Here is a 17457-nt window from a genome sequence, read left to right on the forward strand (position 1 = left end):
AAACAGAAAAAGGATTATAGTGATTGCAATATCCTATCAGCTTGCATTGTGAGAAATTCTCTGTGGCCTTGTTGTGTGCCACCTGCAAGGAGGGAAAGAGAAACGATGGGACTAAACTTTACTGGCAAAATTCACAAGCTGTACTGGACGTGTGTCCCAGATTTGGTAGCCTATTTAGTAAGGTAGTGGAAATTAATTGTTGGCTACTTACTTTGAATAGAATTTTACCTATATTTTGTTAGTAATTTAAGTTATGAAATTAAAACGGTTTTTTAATATAATATCAATATTTTGATGATCTAGAGTCAATATTTTAATTTTTATTTATTTAATAAAAATTAAACATAAAATATTATAAATCTATAAGATTTAAGTTTAATTTTTTTATTTAAAATAGATATTAAAAAATAATATAAATTATATCTTAAAATTTTATTATTATTATTTTTTTACTTAAACTAAATATTGGAAATGAGATTTCACACAGGATTTTCCATGCTACATGCTCATCCCTGCTGCACCTGTCTTGAACAATAATAAAAGCATTGATTACTTTAATGAATTCCCCAACCAGCATCACCTCCTTAGTCAACAAACCATTATCTCCCCCACAAAAAAAGAGATAGCAAAGAAAAGAAAAGGCGATGAACAAGGAAAAGAAGAGAAAGGAAAGAATGAATTCTAATCAACACCCTTTACTTTGCTTTCCATGTAAGCCCTTCCCCTTCCAAATTCCAGGCTTCTCCTCTGTGGTCTCTTCAAATCTTATTACTCGAACTCTCTCTGTTCTTGTTGTTCTGTCTTCTCCTCACCTAGATAGATAATACAACATCAGTTCATGATATTTTGCTGATATGCATCTCATCATTTACAAATAAGAAACTCTCCAGCCATCTTGTCCAAATACACTTCTAAGGTAATCTCTATATAATTTTTCTTTTCCTTTTCTTTCTCAGAGCATCTCAATATCGTGGGTTTTATGACATTATTTTCAAATCAATTCTTACCATAATTTTATTGTTTCACTGTTTCTTCCACCCAGTCGTGAAAAGAGTTTTTCAGGTTTTTTTGTTTGGACTAGTACAAATGGTCCAAATGATTTGCTTCTCACTTTAGAATGTGTGCATCATGTCAGAACAGCTAATAGATTAAAATCCTATAGTTTGTAAGGCTTGTGATGGCATCACTCGGCACCCCAAAAACTTGGATTCCATACGGGAACAATAAAGACTGTTCTCAAGGATTTTGTAGCTTATACTGCCCACAATGGTGCTACATCATTTTCCCTCCTCCACCTCCCCTTGAATTCCTTGATGACAATTCAAGTCCAAAAATCTCTCCCCTTGTCATTGCCATTATAGGCATACTGCTCAGTGCTTTCCTTTTAGTAATTTACTACACCATAATATCTAAATACTGTGGAAACAATGATCCAGCAAGGAGAAGGGATCAAAACCATGGCCAAAATGAGGAATTTGAGGGAGATCACAACCCCTCTCTCCATGAGCCTTGGCATGCTGCAACCACTGGCTTAGATGAGGCTCTTATAAGGTCCATCACAGTATGCAAGTACAAAAGGGGAGATGGTTTGATTGACGGGACAGATTGCTCAGTTTGTCTCAGCGAGTTTCAAGAAGATGAGAGCATAAGGCTTTTGCCGAAGTGCAGCCATGCTTTCCATGTTCCTTGCATTGATACATGGCTCCGCTCTCACTCGAATTGCCCATTGTGTCGTGCCAACATTGTTTTCTTCAGTGCTTCCCCGCCTCAATTGCCTCCTCCAGTGGCTGAAACTCCTCAAGGCAATGAATCTTGGCAAAATAGCCAACGATCCAACGACAATGTGGCAGCTACACCAGGCACGGAAAGGGTTGCTAGAGATGAGCAAGTGGTGCAGAATCCTGCTGGGGATCCAAAGACTCCGTGGCGCGTATTTAGTGATTTGGGAAACTTGGAAGAGAGAGATACCATAATTGAGATGCGAGATATTGATGGGTATCAACGCATTAGGAGATCAGTTTCAATGGATCATCCATGTCAAAGCCATGCTTCTGTCGCTGATATTTTACGCATGAATCAGGATGGAGTTGTTCGAGTAGAAGACTGTTCAGGAGATGTTGGATCATCAAAACATTCAGCAGAAGACAGCAAATTCACGTCTAGCAACAGAAGAAGAGTCTTGCATTGTGTGCTTAATCCCGTTACCATGAAGAGATCATTTTCAAGCGGAAGATTCTTTCCCACCGGCCATGGAAGAGTACGTGACGCCACTAGTCCTGTTTAAACGGAGAAACTCCGATTATTATTTTTTTTAGAGAGGAAATTGTTAGTAGAATGATGAAGAAATACAAGAATTATCGACGGTCATATTTTCCATTAATCAATTTTATGATAAAGTTATGTAAGTGTGAGAATTGTGTTCCTCTATATATAAAATTGATGAGGGATATCAATGTTTCTTGCAAATTTTGTTCTGTCAGCATTTTGTTTGTTCTGCATGAGGGATATACAGATGTTTTCATCATCTATTTGGTAACACAGAGTTCCCATTCCCCCGGCTTACCTTTTGCAATCTTTTGCATCAAGCAGAACTGTGACTCTTGAGTTTTTTTAATAATATTTAATGCAACTCAATACATGGCAGCTTGAAAGGCTGCCACGTGTAGCAGGGGCTGCTAGAAAATTTTCTTCTCCTCCCAGATTCTCTCAGCATCGCCAATTTAATTGAAACAATAGCAATCACTTATTCATTATATGTAAGATTTATTTAATAAAATAGTATTGGCTTGGGAGAAAAATGGAATATTTTGACGAAGGTGTAACAATAAGATGTTCTCCCATCAAAATAATAATTTTTTATGTTTTAAAAATTATTTTTGAGATCAACGTATTAAAATAATTAAAAATATAAAAAAATAATTTAAAAAAAAACATTTTAAATTTTTAAAAAATAACCATTCTCTTAAAATTAATTTATAATTCAGGGTGAGATTATAAGAGAGATAAAAAAAAAAGCAGAACAGAAACCTTGCCGATATTTTTAGTGCCTGAGCTAGGGTTCTGATGAGGTTGCTGTAAATCTAGGGATGACAAAAGGTAGTGGTCATTATCTATTATTATTTATTAATTAATAATAAATAAAATAATTAATATATAAAAAGTATGTACGTATATAATATATAATAAAATAATAAATATTATTTATATTTATTTATTTTATATTAATATGAAGGTATATATATATTATATTGTATTAAAAATAATCTAAGTATTCTACAAAAATATTTATATAATATAAATATATATTTTAGGTTAGAATCAATCAATTTCAAGTCAAATTTAATATTAACTACAATTTATCTATTGTCCATAAAATACAAAAAACACTTATCTTTCCAAGTCGCATCAAATTAATTTCCATTAATTTCAAATTAAATTGCCGTACCCATGTAAATCAGATGGGACGGGGGAGGGGGCATGGAAGGAGCTTCTTGATAAGATCATAGCTGGTCTTTTTTAGTTCCTTCGTTGGATCTAGTGGGCTTTCCATTCGGTCCTACGTATGGTCTGTAATGCAGCTCGGCCTCTGTAGCTTCACTGCCGATGGGGTTTCCCTTTCTGTAACTGAAAAGAAATATTGGAAAAGATGGGGCCTGGAATGGGCCTTATATTAGTAGTTAGAGCGTATATACAATGCCTTTATCTTCTCTAAGTCGAGGTGGCCGTGGAACACACACACAATTTTGTTGTTTATAGGAGAATTTATGCTAGGTAATACATGGTTATTAAATTCGATCTGACCGGAAAGGTTAACTCGGTAAGTAGACTAATTTGAGTAAGATTAAAGACTAATAAAAACAAAAAAATAATTAAATCCGGTCGACCTAATGTGTCAACCTGTAACCCGAACGAACCAATTAATTAACAAAAAAAAAAAGTTAAACATTTCATCATTACCATTAATAATGTATTAATAATATTCATGAATGAAGCAAAGTAGTAGTTTTAAGATCTCCTATGTATAAGATCTTCATAACAAAAGATTGTCAACTATGGAAATCAAAATCAGAAGTATTAGTGATTTAGAAACACAATCAAATCCGAGTTGATCTGAATTGACTCGAGTTGACCCATCAAACCTATAACCAGATCATTTTACCGGATCAATTACTGGGTAGAGTTTTATAACTATAAGTTAACAAGGCAATCCTTTTGCTTTTCTACACATTACAAATGAAATTAGAGTTTCTATACTAGAATTAGGGGTGAGCAAAAAAACAAAAAAAAAACCAATTAAACTGAGAAAACCCGAAAAAAATAACCAAAAAAATCGAACCGTAAAAAAAACCCGATTAAAATTTTTAAAAAACCGACCGGTTCGATTTCAGTTTTATAAGCCTAAAACTGAAAAAACCGAATTGAACCCAAACTAAAAAAAAATGGAAACAAAACCGAGTCAAACTGGAAAAACCGAGCCAAACCGATTTGAACCGGTTTTTTCCCCAAAATAACCGAACCGAACTGAAACCAGTCGGTTTTGAACTGGTTTTTATTTTATTAAAAAAAACCAGTTTTGATTATTTCTTTTTATAAAAATCAAACCAAACCAAAAATAAATATATGCAATAATAATAATAAATAACAAAAACAACGAGCACTCAATCGTTAGATTAACTTGCATTGTAGCAATTTCAATTTAGAGTGTGAACAATGGGGCTTAGAATTAATTGGAATAACAATTAATTTTATTAATTTTATTAAAATATATTTAAATTCCATGATTAATGAGGAAAAAGGAAAACTAATATCCAAGAAACAAACAAAACAAAATTTGCTTTGATGGTCTAGTTATTTATTTACAAAACAAGAGTTTACTTGACATGACTTTTAAATTATGATTTTTTTATTTAAAATCATAATTTAAGATTTAATTTTCATAAATAATTTTAACAAGAAATTTAGTATAAATTATAATCCACAAATTAAAAAATATAAATTTTAACTTAAGTCAAAAGTCATGTCCAATAAAATAACGTTTATTTGAACCAAAAATAAAAAATTACTTAAATTAATTTACAAAATAACCTAAAATCGTGGTTAAAGAAAGAAAGAAAGAAAGAAAAGAGTCATATGCTTCGCATTTTCAGTCCTTGAAACAGATACCTTCACATGCCAGATAGTTGCAAACATGGCAAGACTCTCAAATCCCATTATCTCTCTCCTTCCATTTTCCTTTCTGTTTGAAAATACACTTTTTAAAGTTTTAGCCCTCATGGACTGTTAAAAAAACAAAAAAAAAACATTACAACTCACGAAGCACAAGTGTCCAACTACACTGAAGATGCACTGAAAAGCCCCAGAAGGAAGACCTGGAACTTCATCACAAGAGACAAAAGTGGGTGGCATTATGGTGATTTTGTCGTCCACCAATGGGCATTTTGGATAGATAAATGACTTGACTGATCAACACAGGGCAGTTTCTTCCTCAATTATTCGAAGCATGTGGTGGACTGCTCCTGCGATGTCATCTACCGAGGTGAGTTCGCATCCTTCTTCAAGCTGCATCAAGCATGTTCAGATTTTAGTCCAAAACTGCTTCTTTTTCTGCAATTCTAGGCAAATGGACATGAGTTTCTGAACTTAGAAAACACCAAAAATACAAGAAAGTGTCGTCTTTACTCACCCTGCCCATTCCCCCCTGGCCCGTATGGCTATAATTGAAGGCCATTGCTTATAAAATGGCGACAGATTTCCTCGCCATCGATCTCATTATTGTGGGGTCATTTGTTAGGAGCATATACTAGTTGCATAATTATAGTGCTATTCAGTGCTATTCATGCTTTCTGAACGAAATACATGACCCGTGTAACATGTCCCGTAGTATTTAATCAATCAAGTGACTGCATTTTTCTAAAATATGAGAAAACATCCTTACAATACAAATATTATTGATAGAGATGGCACCCAAAGTTACATAAACAATATAAGAGTAGGGTTCGGAATTTACTTTTCTTTTGTGTCAGGGTCCAAATTAAAGTAAAATGAAGAGAAACACAAGTGTGCAACCTTATGCAAACAATAGCACAACATATATTCATTGTACATACCTTGGCACTGATTGAGTATAGAACCAAGGGGTCCATGGTGGTCACATTGATGTGAAGGACAGCGAGGTAAAGTGTTTGAAATCCAGCAACTAGCTTTGAAAGTTGTCTGGGGCTTCTTCTTGAGAGAATCCGCAGATTTGCATGGGTTTCAATCAAACTGACCTCAATATCGGCTATGGATGCTTTGGTTTTTGACGTAAACTTGTTAGGGATTTGAGACCAAGTGTATTGAGGATACACAAAAAACTGTGCGAAGGGTGGTGGTGGAAACTCTGAGGTTGCAGTAGCATCTTCAATGTCATAATCAGGTCCTGTTAGTCCTTGATGTAGTTTGAGCTTTCTGGCTTCAAAGGATTGCAGAAGGTGCTCTAACTCCTTCACGAACTCTATGGCACCACCCACTATAGAAGCCTGGTCACCCTGCACTTTAAGAAAGGTTTAACGAACGTAATTAGCACATGCAGGTAGGTAGGAAGTCATATATAATTAACACGCATGATGATTGAGATAATCGCAAAGTTTAACCTTGAATATCACATTAATTGAGATTAATCACCAGCAGCACCACACTTGAACGATTGCTCTAGACTCTAATATTATTGCTTATTCTCACGTGAAAATAGAGGAATTATGCAAAAGAATGAGCAAATTAGAGTGGTGGAACCAAGATTTTCAGCTTCACGTGACTGCGTTATGGAATGTATACATGCTTGAGTATGAGATATGTAGAGACTCTAAGCTGCAAAAACTTTTCAACTAGGCCTCTTTAGATGACGAACTAATTTGCTTACTCCTATTTCACAATAAGTTCTTTTAATGTCTGAATGCTCATTTGCCAACTGTCCACTAGGAGACTTACCGAATTCTACTACAAAAAGTTGGCAAAAACAACAATCAGTAGAACTTCTCCATGATTAATGATCACCAATTACTTAAATGTTGCTGGCATTATAGGAAAAGAGCATGCAAGAGAACAGATATTAGTTATAAGAAACAATTGGAAACAAACCCTTTGAACATAAGATTCAGGCATGAGAGATCTCAAAACGGCAAGATACCCGTTCATCAGTTTCCTCCGATTCCTCTCAACAGCAATGTGTGTCATCCTTTGTGTCTCAGCTTCTTCTCTGTTCTTACAAACTCTTGGCTTTCTTCTTCTTTTCTTTTTTCCTTGCACAGCTAATAAATTCTGCCCCCTATTGGTGGCTTCTCGTCCCATAGAACATCTTTGTTGAGTCATTAGTGAAGAGCTATTTACAGAAACACCATGGTCTTGAGGTTTTAAATTCTCTAACAAGAAACCTGCTGTCTCTAGGGAGTCATGGCAGTTATATGGAGTTGAAGGAATAGTGTCATAGATTATGAAGTTCAGGAACTCACTAGAAGATAGTGCTTCTAGTGCCATTTCCCTTCGAACTGTCAGCTAAATTTAACTATCTTCACCTCTCTAAATGGAACTTAAATAACTCAATGTTGCATTATAATAACAACCACCCCTTACTCTTCAAACTTTTATATACAGAAGCATGTGTTCTGTACACTGGGGAAGGGGTAAATTGGTGAAGAGGTAAATTTATGCTGGGAGGGTAATCTAGAGAAAGAGAAAGATATGGTGCCCGTGAGAGGGGCAGAAAAAAGTTGTTTTGCCTTTCTGCTTGCAAAAAGTGAGGAGCTCTCTCTTTCATTTGTGTTTCAGTAACCTTCCGGATAGTCATAGGTGCTATCAACACTGCTGGCAATGTTTCTGCACAGGTGAGAGAAGAGAGGAAAGGGGTGGGAGGGGGAGGGGGGGACCCAAATCTATGTAGAAATATGCATACAAACAACATAAGCAGCTGTGTAAAAGCTACCCCTCACATTCAAATCTGTGTTGGATTTTGCGGAAAATGACTGGCTCGCGTACCGTAGATTCTCTCACGAAAATGGAGAGATTATTTAGATACATGAATTACAAGGATTTTATAACCTGTGTGCTTCAAAACCCATAGCTTACCATAGATGCCACTCAAGGTTTGTCTCTAGTGTGCAAAATGATAATATCTGTTATCTGGGCCGTTCATCATGCAGCTTGCCAAATCCAGTGGCCGGTGGCTGTATATGTGATAGTGACTACTATCATATTTATATGTGAAAATAACGTGCCTTGATGATGATAGAACACTAAGCACCATGATCTGCAGTCACAGACAATAGGGGTCATTAACAGCTTGTTAATGGTCAATACTTGGAGCAAACTCGGTCACTATGTACAGCTTGTCATTCAAATTCTCCAAAGCCTTTAGCTCGTTCCCTCATCTCGTGTAAAGGATTTGCTTGCTAAAGCTTTAAGAGTACAGTTATGCAACATTTGAATTTAGAGGATCTCTTTTTTTATATTATATCCCAATATCATTGGCTCAATTGCCAGTAATTTCTCCCTCTTTTCTTAAGAAATATCCATCGGTACGTTTTATGGCCTTATCTCGAGTTAAAGCTTCATGTACGAGTTAAAGCATGTGCTAGCTTGCCTAGGGTCATTAGGTGGTGGTTCTTCGCATTCAAATTCAGTCTACTCCCTCCCAGCAACCTTAGATATCCAGCAGAAAAGATTGCAGGGATCGCAGTCTTTCCATAACACAATTGATATTCTACCTGTACTACCGCAGCAACTCAAATAATTATTCCAACCCAAGATTGCCCCCATCAATAATTGAGATCAAGACTAGAAAATACAAACACATTTTGGCGAAACTCGCTGAACTGTCCATAATAAACACTTCAATGGCCATGGGTCACAATTCACAACTAACAGATGCACTTTTTTCAGTCAAATATTGTTAGTTCAACAAGGCTAACTGTGCTTTGAGCCCTGCGGTAGTAAACATCCCTCGTCTTCTAAATCCAAACCCACCAATCTAGTTATTTTACCCTAACCAGGTTTAATTATTATACTATCTCTCTAGGAACCACGATTGCAGTCAGCATGTCCCACAGCCACAACTTGGATTTGCATATTAAGCAGTCATCTAAATTCTGCCGCAAGTCTCGACATGCCTGTATCGCATACACACAAATGCATCCATTGCAAATCAACCTTTCCCATCCATCAAAGGGAAAGAAAAAAAAAATCTCCACTCATAACTAGCTTTATTAGTAAAGTCTAAGAGCTACTTTCTGGAGATTCAAGACTTTGAAGACATGTCACTGGACAAGTCCATCTATTTGCATCTCTACATCCAACACATAATTTGTTTGGTCTCTTTTACAGATGTTCAAATATCGATCCATGTAGAAATATACGTACAGGGGATAATGCATATCTGAAAGCGATCCAGAGATTACGATCAGTGGGAACTGTAGCCTTATCTTGTGATGAGGACCAATGTTAGGATGGTCTGACCTTGGACCATGGTCCAAAATGTCAGGCTCTGCAGAGAATCCATGTGACCATCAACTTCCAAAGTGCAATATCCTAGCAATCGTCCAAACTTAACTTTCAGCTCCGTTTTCATCTACCTTTTTTCCCCTAATTCTTATTAGCTATACTGTTTTTGAAGTTTTTCGTCTCGTCTCATACTGTTCAAGATTTACACAATTCAAGGAAAGGATCTATATTTCCATACAGAAAAGACATGTAAAAAGATCATGCCATCAACAGTAAAAGTTGTATGCTTTGTCTATCATAAAAAGCATATGGCAATAGGGAAATGATTAATATGTAGCAAACTATTGTGAGTGCTTGTCAATGCCGGTGCCTATTCTTATTTGCCACCATGACAATTAGTTCTATTACCTTGATCAAATATGTGATGTCGGCAATGGCATAAACTATCAACATCCTTTGCATATAAAAAATAGATGGTATGAATTGCAATTTTGGTGTACAGATGAGAATTTGCTCTAGCTGCGAAATACTTTGCCGCAACCCAAGGCCTTAAACCAAAATGTCGTTTCTATACAGAAACCAAAGCCGCTCTACCAAAATTTTCAATTTAACACTATAAAAATCAGCAATGCCAGTTATGATTAGATACACAATAAGCATAAGCAAGAAAGTAGGGCTGAGAGTGATGGGGTAAACAGAGCATCCACATACAAGTTCACCAGCCAGTAAGCAAGTTTGCTGGCAATGTAAGAACAAGAAAACTCAGCAAATCATTCATGCAAGCTCACCTGGGAGTGGGTGGGTGGGTGGGAAGATTAAAAGGAAAGCTTTTCAGAGCATCAAATTCAGTACAGAATCTTCCGTTTACCAGAAGAAATGAGCCCACTGGTATGCGATAGCATAATCGAACAGCACCCACTCCCACTGTAGTGCCAACTCAAGTCTTGTATGGAGATAGGAGCCGCATCAAATATTAGCAACAAACACGCACATGAATGAGTAATTCTTTAACCAGAGAACACATCATCCTTTCTGCAAACAATGCTTGAAATTGCATCATGAAACCTAAACTAACAATTATATAAAATAAATGCGGAATTGAATTTTAAATATAGTTAAAATAAAAAAAAAGGAATAACATGGGAATCACCTGAAAGATTTCAGCCAACACCAGGGTAACATAAGCCAGATTGCGCTGCCAAATTTAAGATCACATGCAAGACATATGAATTCAATTTAACAATACCTCTTTTCCTCTCTTTTCAACATCTTTTATCAGTGGATTTATTGTTGAATTCAAGGCATTTGATCAGTTAGGGGGGGCGAACTGATCCAAATATAGGCAGTTTTGGATGCAATCGATCAAAATCATTATATGGGGCGTGAATTGACTTTTTGATGCAACTACATAGGCAAAAAAAAAAAACAGGGGGCTTTTCTAATGGTTTTAAAGTAAAAAAGATTTGAGTGATTACAAGGCAAAATCTGGATACTTGCAGATCAAAGATCATGGATCAAATAAGTAGCATAACCAGAGTTGTAAATGCAGCTTATCGTTCCTAAAATGAACAGATATCGCACTACTTCATAAAGGTCCTTGGAGGAATCATGCATTAGAGGAGAAGAAATGGAAGGCAAAAATACAAATTAAGAGAATATTTCTATGCTACAAGTGTTCCATTTCAATAACATAACAGATGAAATTATCCTTACCAAGTACACTATATATTCCCTCCTTATTTTTTCTCAAGATATCTGTTCCCTTTTTGTTAGAAAGGAGGTACTCATTTAATCCATGACTCATCAATCTTCAGTGAAAGCAATTATAACACATCTCCAGGAAAAGCAATTATACCAATAGGAATTGCTAAACCTAGAATTCCTGAATATTGTGGCGGGATGTTAATTATGGATGCCAGCCGCTAGTGTGAAAAAGAAATCCCAGTGCACTCCTTGTTCCCCTGTATGAACCTGCATGAAAATAAATATATTAATCCGACTGCGTGCTTGTAATAACAGTGATAACGCGGCATGACATGACAAGAGGATGAAATTCCATATTAAATCACGTGAACAAGAGGATGAAGCTGTGCTGTTACTTGAATGTACTCCTGAAATTCTATATTTCAGCAGGACATTCAACGTGAGGCTATGCCTATAATTAAAGGTTAACCGAAGGGTGAGCTTCATTTTTACCCTTCCAGGTTCATCAGCATCCACCTCTACCCCTATAGTTTAAAACTATTGCCCTTGCGAGTTGAACCACTACTTAAGTGACGGCTGATTTTTGTCATTTTATTTTCTCTAAATATTTCTTCCATTGGCCTTTCAGTATATATATCTTTAAGAACTTGTTATATCGACATCTTGGAAGTGGAGTTGAGCTTGTCAACAAAAGGACGGACAATTAGGAGCTGCTAGCTGTAAATTGCTAGGAGCCTAGAACCCTTGCTCCTATTCTATGACAGCCATCAAAAACTGCTGATCGTTGATGAGCGATCGCTCCTTTCTAAATTTATATTGTTTTTTTTAAAAAAATTAAATTTAAAAAATTCATTTAATTTTATTTAGATACTTCTAAAAAAATTAAGAATATATTGCATATTAAAGCTTTGATATACATGTTTATATTATCAAAGAGATCTTAATATTTATCTCGTACTATTTTGAATCTTACTTGAGAGCAAGAATAAACTACGTTCTAAAATGCAATGATGATAAACAATTATCTTCAAGTGAGAATTTATCAATATTTTTTTATTATGGAAATCAATTCTAAAAAATGTAATAAAAAGAAGATACTTAACAGAAATCTAAAAGGAAAATACTTAACAGAAATCAAATTCAAACATGCATATAATTATGTGTTATTTAATTGCGATGAATTAAGACCTTTTGTTTAGCAAGTACAATATTAATATGTTGTTATTTTAAAATAATTTTTCTTCTATACTCTCATAAATTGATAGATTGAAAAATTCATTGTATACAACATCATCAATTTTTACTATCTCAAAATTCACTTCTTACTGAATCTCAAATTTTCCAATTATAAAATGAGCAATTTGCAACATGATTCAGAACATATGTAAGCACTACTTACTAATTCTTGTGTATCATAATACTTAATTTTATTAAACATTTCTCTTTAATTGTTAATTATTGCAATTATGTATCAGGTTTATCAATTGAAAGGGAATGTTAATGATAGTTTTAATTTATTATGTTTGGGTCCTGAAAAAAAGGTTAAGTATCATAACATATATTTCATCAATAAATATATGACTAGTAGTTTTGAGATTCTTTAATTTCCTAGTAGTTTTGGGATTTTTTTCCTTTTTAAACCAATTCAGACTAAATCCTATTTAAAAAGATTTATAAGTTATTTTAGAATTGATTTCATATTATTTGGAATTTATTGAACAAATATTTTCTCTGTAGTTTCAGGTTATAACATAGGGCTTGAAAAATCCTAATTATCAATTTTTCATTATATATTGCGTCAATTGGTATTAGAGCAGGTTGATCTCTTTGATGTAAAAAAATGTTGACAACATCATCCCACTCTATAATATAAGAGTGAAAGCTATCTAGGAGGATGTAGTGAGGGCTTAAAGGCATCACAAAAGAATTAAAAGGTAGCTTAGAGAACCATGTTGTAGAACTTTAATCCAATAAAGCATTCATTAGCAGACATAATTAAATAACTAGATCAATTGTGGCCAAGAAAAGGCATAAACAAGAATCTTGATGAGAAGATGGACGTATCTGAGAACTCACCTCAAGGTAAACCAAACCCCGTACATGTTTCTGCAATCCTATATGGATAACCAAAACTTGTTTATATGGAGGAGTTTGGTGGTTGAAGTTGTAAGAGGTTATAAGAGTTTTATATATAATGACAAGTCATCACCTAAGAGAGATTTATCTTGAGGAGAATAAATTAAGATTAATGGCATATTTCTTTAACTTTAATAGAATTATGGATATATAAGAGTTCTTTGATTGGGTTACTAAATACAATAAGGTTTATAAATGTAATTTTGTTGTTATAGAATTATTCTCTCAATAAAGTAGATTTTACAACTGAAAATCTAAGCATTTTTATATCTCATTAAATAACACTCAAGAGATTTAAAAGTATTTAAATGTTATGAGAATGAGAATGTATGCTCTTGTGCACAACTGTGAAGATTTGATTGCACAAATATGAGTATTGATTAATGATCAATAATTTTAAAGTTGTTTTGCTTTTAAGATTAGCTTGTATAACATATATATTTGGATTCCTTTTTTATATATATATATATATATATATATATATATATATACACCAATTGTTTATAGCCGTTACAGTCTCAATAACAAATGAAATGGTCGATCGGTTGTTGTAGAATTCTCATTTGCTCATCACAAATGAACAAGCGGTCGATTAGTTCATTTGGTATGCCCAAATAGTTGACCGGTTTATGCAAAATCTAAATTTGTTAGTTTTAATCTTAGGTAAATTCTTAGAACTGTTTTATCAATCATTTTAAAATACATGCAAAGTAAAATGTGGATATTCATTTTAATTTGTACTATCAAGTAGAATATAAAAATTTACATTTAACATCAAAAATATTTACTTAAACTAAGTCTTCATTTTACTTTCATCATACTTGTAGATGTGTTCTTCATATAAAACCTATTTAAAATTTATTTTCAACCAAACATATTATTAGTTTAATTTTTATATTATTATTATCATCAAAATATATAAAAACATAAATGTATGACCTAAAGGTCAACAAAAACAAGATTTCATAGTAATCACTTTCGACAAAGAAAGAATTCTCACGAGCCGGTCAAACTTGTTGGTTACCATTCATTGCTATAGTACATGCTTAGAGCCAGTTTTATAATTTTCAATTTAGTTTCTAAAATCTATAATTGCTTCAAATCTAGCATTAAACTTTGATTCTATTATATATTTGATAAATTTTAATTAAAATTGACACATAAACTTTCAATTTTAATAATTATATTTTATTTTCACAATAAAAAATATCTATAATAATTTATTGTGAGAATTTAATATGATTAAATAAATTTTAGTTAAACGGTATTAATTTGTGTGAAATTCCAAGCAACAATGTACTAATTTAGCTAAAAATATATTCAACATATAAAACTCTCTTAACTATATTTATTTTTTTAGACATGTCCATTGATTTTTAAATTCAAGTGAGCTTGTCTTGAGGAGGAATCTATAAAAATAAAAATTTTCAATCAATCAAAATTTGTTGTGTTATTTTTATTTTATTGTTACATAAAAATAAAATAAATTTGAGATAAATGACATGGAAAATAAATAAGCCTTTATTTTTTAATTTTTTTTTATCAATGGAAGGTTGACACATGGGAGGAGATATTTAAGATATTTATCATTAATATAAGATCCCACAAATAAAAATCAATAAATAAAATAATATCATGCGGTATTGACAAAAAACTTGAATACCTCTACAAATCTCTATATAAAGGGTCTCACTCTAGATATAAAGAATATTTTTTTCAAAGAAAATACAAAATTTTCTTTAAGATAAGCTTTTTAAGTAAGGAAACTCTCACAAAAGCTCTCAAGTCTTTTTCAGCAACACTTTGAAGACAAATCAAAGGTATTTTACAAAGTATCAAATCATCAAATCTTGTTCTGCAGTGCATGTTCATAATCATATTCTTGTAAAGCACAAATCTTGACTTGATCTTATAAATAAATAAAGTCACTACAAATCAAATTCAAGAAAATAATCAAATTATTGTTTTATTTTTATGTATGAATAGTTTAAATAATCAAATACTTAACCTATTCATATATTTTGATAAAATTAAATATTTACACACAAGTGGTTGTTTTTGCAGGTACTTAAATTGTGTCCAGTAATATTCTTGACAGTTCAGAGGATTTAAAACTTTGTTGTAAAGTCTTTCAGCAACAAAGAAAGTGTTTATACAGGAGAAAGCATTCATAAAATCTCAGTTATAAAGCTTACAGTCATCCATTTAAAAGTTGCAACCACGTCCTGTTCATAAGAGGAAAGATTTGACTATATATAAGGCAACGACAACAAGACAGCAAGCTAAATACCTTAATCCGGTTTTGACAGGGAATCAATAAGCTCGTATCTAAGCATTTTTCTGAGGCCTACAAACAGCAGAATGACGGCAAGCCAACTTTGAATAAATTCTGTATAATTTTTTAGACTGATCAAAAAGTTCAAAATAATGTAATCAAAATGTTGTGCTAGAAAAGGAAGAAAGGAGAGCATAATAGAAGCGTTATTCTCTTTTGATGCCTCCATGCGACCACCCTGAGAAGCCTCCATGGCCCTCATTCATAGGGCCTGAGTAGTCCCCAAACGTAATACAACTTCCTGTTGCACAATGCCCCCTTGTAATTTTTACCTTCACACGTTCCATCAATCTCAAAGTATATCTATCCTCTTCTTCTCTAGTTGCTAGAATTGAGTGCCCTGTCGAGTGTGACCTTGACATTCCCAATATCTTTTCATGCCCTTCGTTTTGTCTGTCCACATCCTGAGTCGAGCTTCCTCTACCATGTCCTTCTCTACCTTCCTCGCCACTATCTTCGCTAACATGAATGCTAATGGCATGCTCTAGCAATACATTTGTTTCATTAGTATCATGCACATTAATGTCCGCTCGGTGATCTCCTATCCGAGCCTTTTCCAATACTTCCTTAGGCAAGTCAAGATCTCTACGACAAACTGGACATGTTTTGTGGGATTCAAGCCAAAGATCAATGCATTCTTGGTGGAAAACATGGTAGCAAACCGTTAAAAGGCGTACTAGATCTTCATCGGAAAACTCTGCCAAGCAAATTGCACATTCAAGTCCGTGTTGTTCGCGTCGAAAATCTTTGACGCTTGAATATGTAAATGTTGGAAAAAGTTGTATTTGTGAAGAATCAAGTCCGGGATTCTCTTTTGAACTAGCCGGATTTACAAGGCCAAGTGAACTCTGCCTGAGATGCCAACCGTGGACGATGCCTTCCATAAAAAATCTATAAAAGCATATAGAGAAGAAACCTACAAAGAAGAGCACAAGAAGAATTACGGTTACAAGTAGGGTTATTGCCGGTGAGCCAATTGATAGAGTTGTTGGGTATGATGAAGAATTAGACGACATCGAGGATCAGAGATGTAGCCTAGTCGGCTGGCCGGAGCTTGGAGTTTCGCCGGCCTTAGGTTTTTGCATGGATGAAGGGAAATTCAATCAAGAGAAAATGAATCTATTTCTGTTGTGTTGGTTGAATTTGAGGCCTAATAAGGAAGAGAGAAAGAGGCACTTCAATGTGGTTGGGATCATATAAGAAGGTGGCTTAATTTGGAACGGTGATGTAGAGACATCAGTTTCTTGTCCTTGGCTCTGGAATGATTGGTTTCTTGCCCTTGACAGAGATAATGGCCATTGAACGAGTCCTTGTGAGAAGGGTGAGGAGCTTTGTCTGAACAGCAGCAATTTTGGCTCAGCTAATTTCTCTCATCCTATTGTGCCAAAACAAATAGTAACACTTTTCTTTTTTAGGTCATTGGTCCTCTTTTCACATAATCACCAAACTCAAAATGTCCCACTCAACCCAACCAGATTCAGATCATTTGTACCAATCACACGAAATCACAATCAAGATTGAATCTGGAGTGATGTTACTGTCACACCTGAGATTAATATGGTCTTGCCTTGGCCGTCCGGGGTTATGATGCCAGCCAGCCAGCCAACCTACCAACCAACCGCTAGACGAGGGTTCAAGCCATGGTACCTCTCAGTACATAATTAGTGCAACTACTTTTTGTAACCTTAAAATGCAATGTTTCAAGCTTTGGCAGTAATAATGGCGGAATGCTTAACATGGTAATAACTGGTTGCGCACTTTTTGGTTTCATTGTTTCCTCGATATACTCTGCTAGCATTTGAACCCTTGGA

General features: G+C 34.3%; 3 protein-coding genes and 1 long non-coding RNA gene across 6 annotated transcripts; 1 reads left to right on the forward strand and 3 right to left on the reverse strand.

The window, feature by feature from the left end:
* Positions 1–560: 560 nt before the first annotated feature.
* On the forward strand, positions 561–2466 carry LOC133693093 (E3 ubiquitin-protein ligase Os04g0590900-like). Its single transcript, XM_062114219.1, has 2 exons — positions 561–916; positions 1043–2466. Exon 2 carries the CDS (start codon positions 1178–1180, stop codon positions 2282–2284), a length of 1107 nt encoding a protein of 368 aa, XP_061970203.1. The 5' UTR covers positions 561–916; positions 1043–1177; the 3' UTR covers positions 2285–2466.
* A 2648-nt stretch (positions 2467–5114) lies between these two features.
* Positions 5115–7894, reverse strand: LOC133696777 (transcription factor bHLH71-like). Of its 3 annotated transcripts, XR_009842745.1 has the most exons (4): positions 7117–7890; positions 6108–6527; positions 5370–5559; positions 5115–5277 (listed from the first exon to the last, which is right to left on the reverse strand). XR_009842745.1 is itself a non-coding variant. In XM_062119060.1 (3 exons), exons 1-3 carry the CDS (start codon positions 7510–7512, stop codon positions 5464–5466), a joined length of 912 nt encoding a protein of 303 aa, XP_061975044.1. In that variant the 5' UTR covers positions 7513–7890; the 3' UTR covers positions 5115–5463. The 3 variants fall into 3 exon arrangements, 1 of the variants encoding a protein (XP_061975044.1); XR_009842744.1 differs by having other exon boundaries at positions 5115–5559; positions 5684–6527; positions 7117–7894; XM_062119060.1 differs by having other exon boundaries at positions 5115–5559.
* Positions 7895–10020: 2126 nt separating this feature from the next.
* On the reverse strand, positions 10021–10760 carry LOC133696791 (uncharacterized). The gene is made up of 2 exons (XR_009842746.1): positions 10622–10760; positions 10021–10503 (listed from the first exon to the last, which is right to left on the reverse strand). It is a non-coding gene; the product is annotated as an uncharacterized LOC133696791 (long non-coding RNA).
* Positions 10761–15537: 4777 nt separating this feature from the next.
* On the reverse strand, positions 15538–17162 carry LOC133674767 (RING-H2 finger protein ATL29-like). Its single transcript, XM_062095997.1, has one exon. It carries the CDS (start codon positions 16660–16662, stop codon positions 15793–15795), a length of 870 nt encoding a protein of 289 aa, XP_061951981.1. The 5' UTR covers positions 16663–17162; the 3' UTR covers positions 15538–15792.
* Positions 17163–17457: the final 295 nt, after the last annotated feature.

The sequence above is a fragment of the Populus nigra genome, chromosome 1, assembly GCF_951802175.1.
Source record: "Populus nigra chromosome 1, ddPopNigr1.1, whole genome shotgun sequence".
Classification (NCBI taxonomy): domain Eukaryota; kingdom Viridiplantae; phylum Streptophyta; class Magnoliopsida; order Malpighiales; family Salicaceae; genus Populus; species Populus nigra.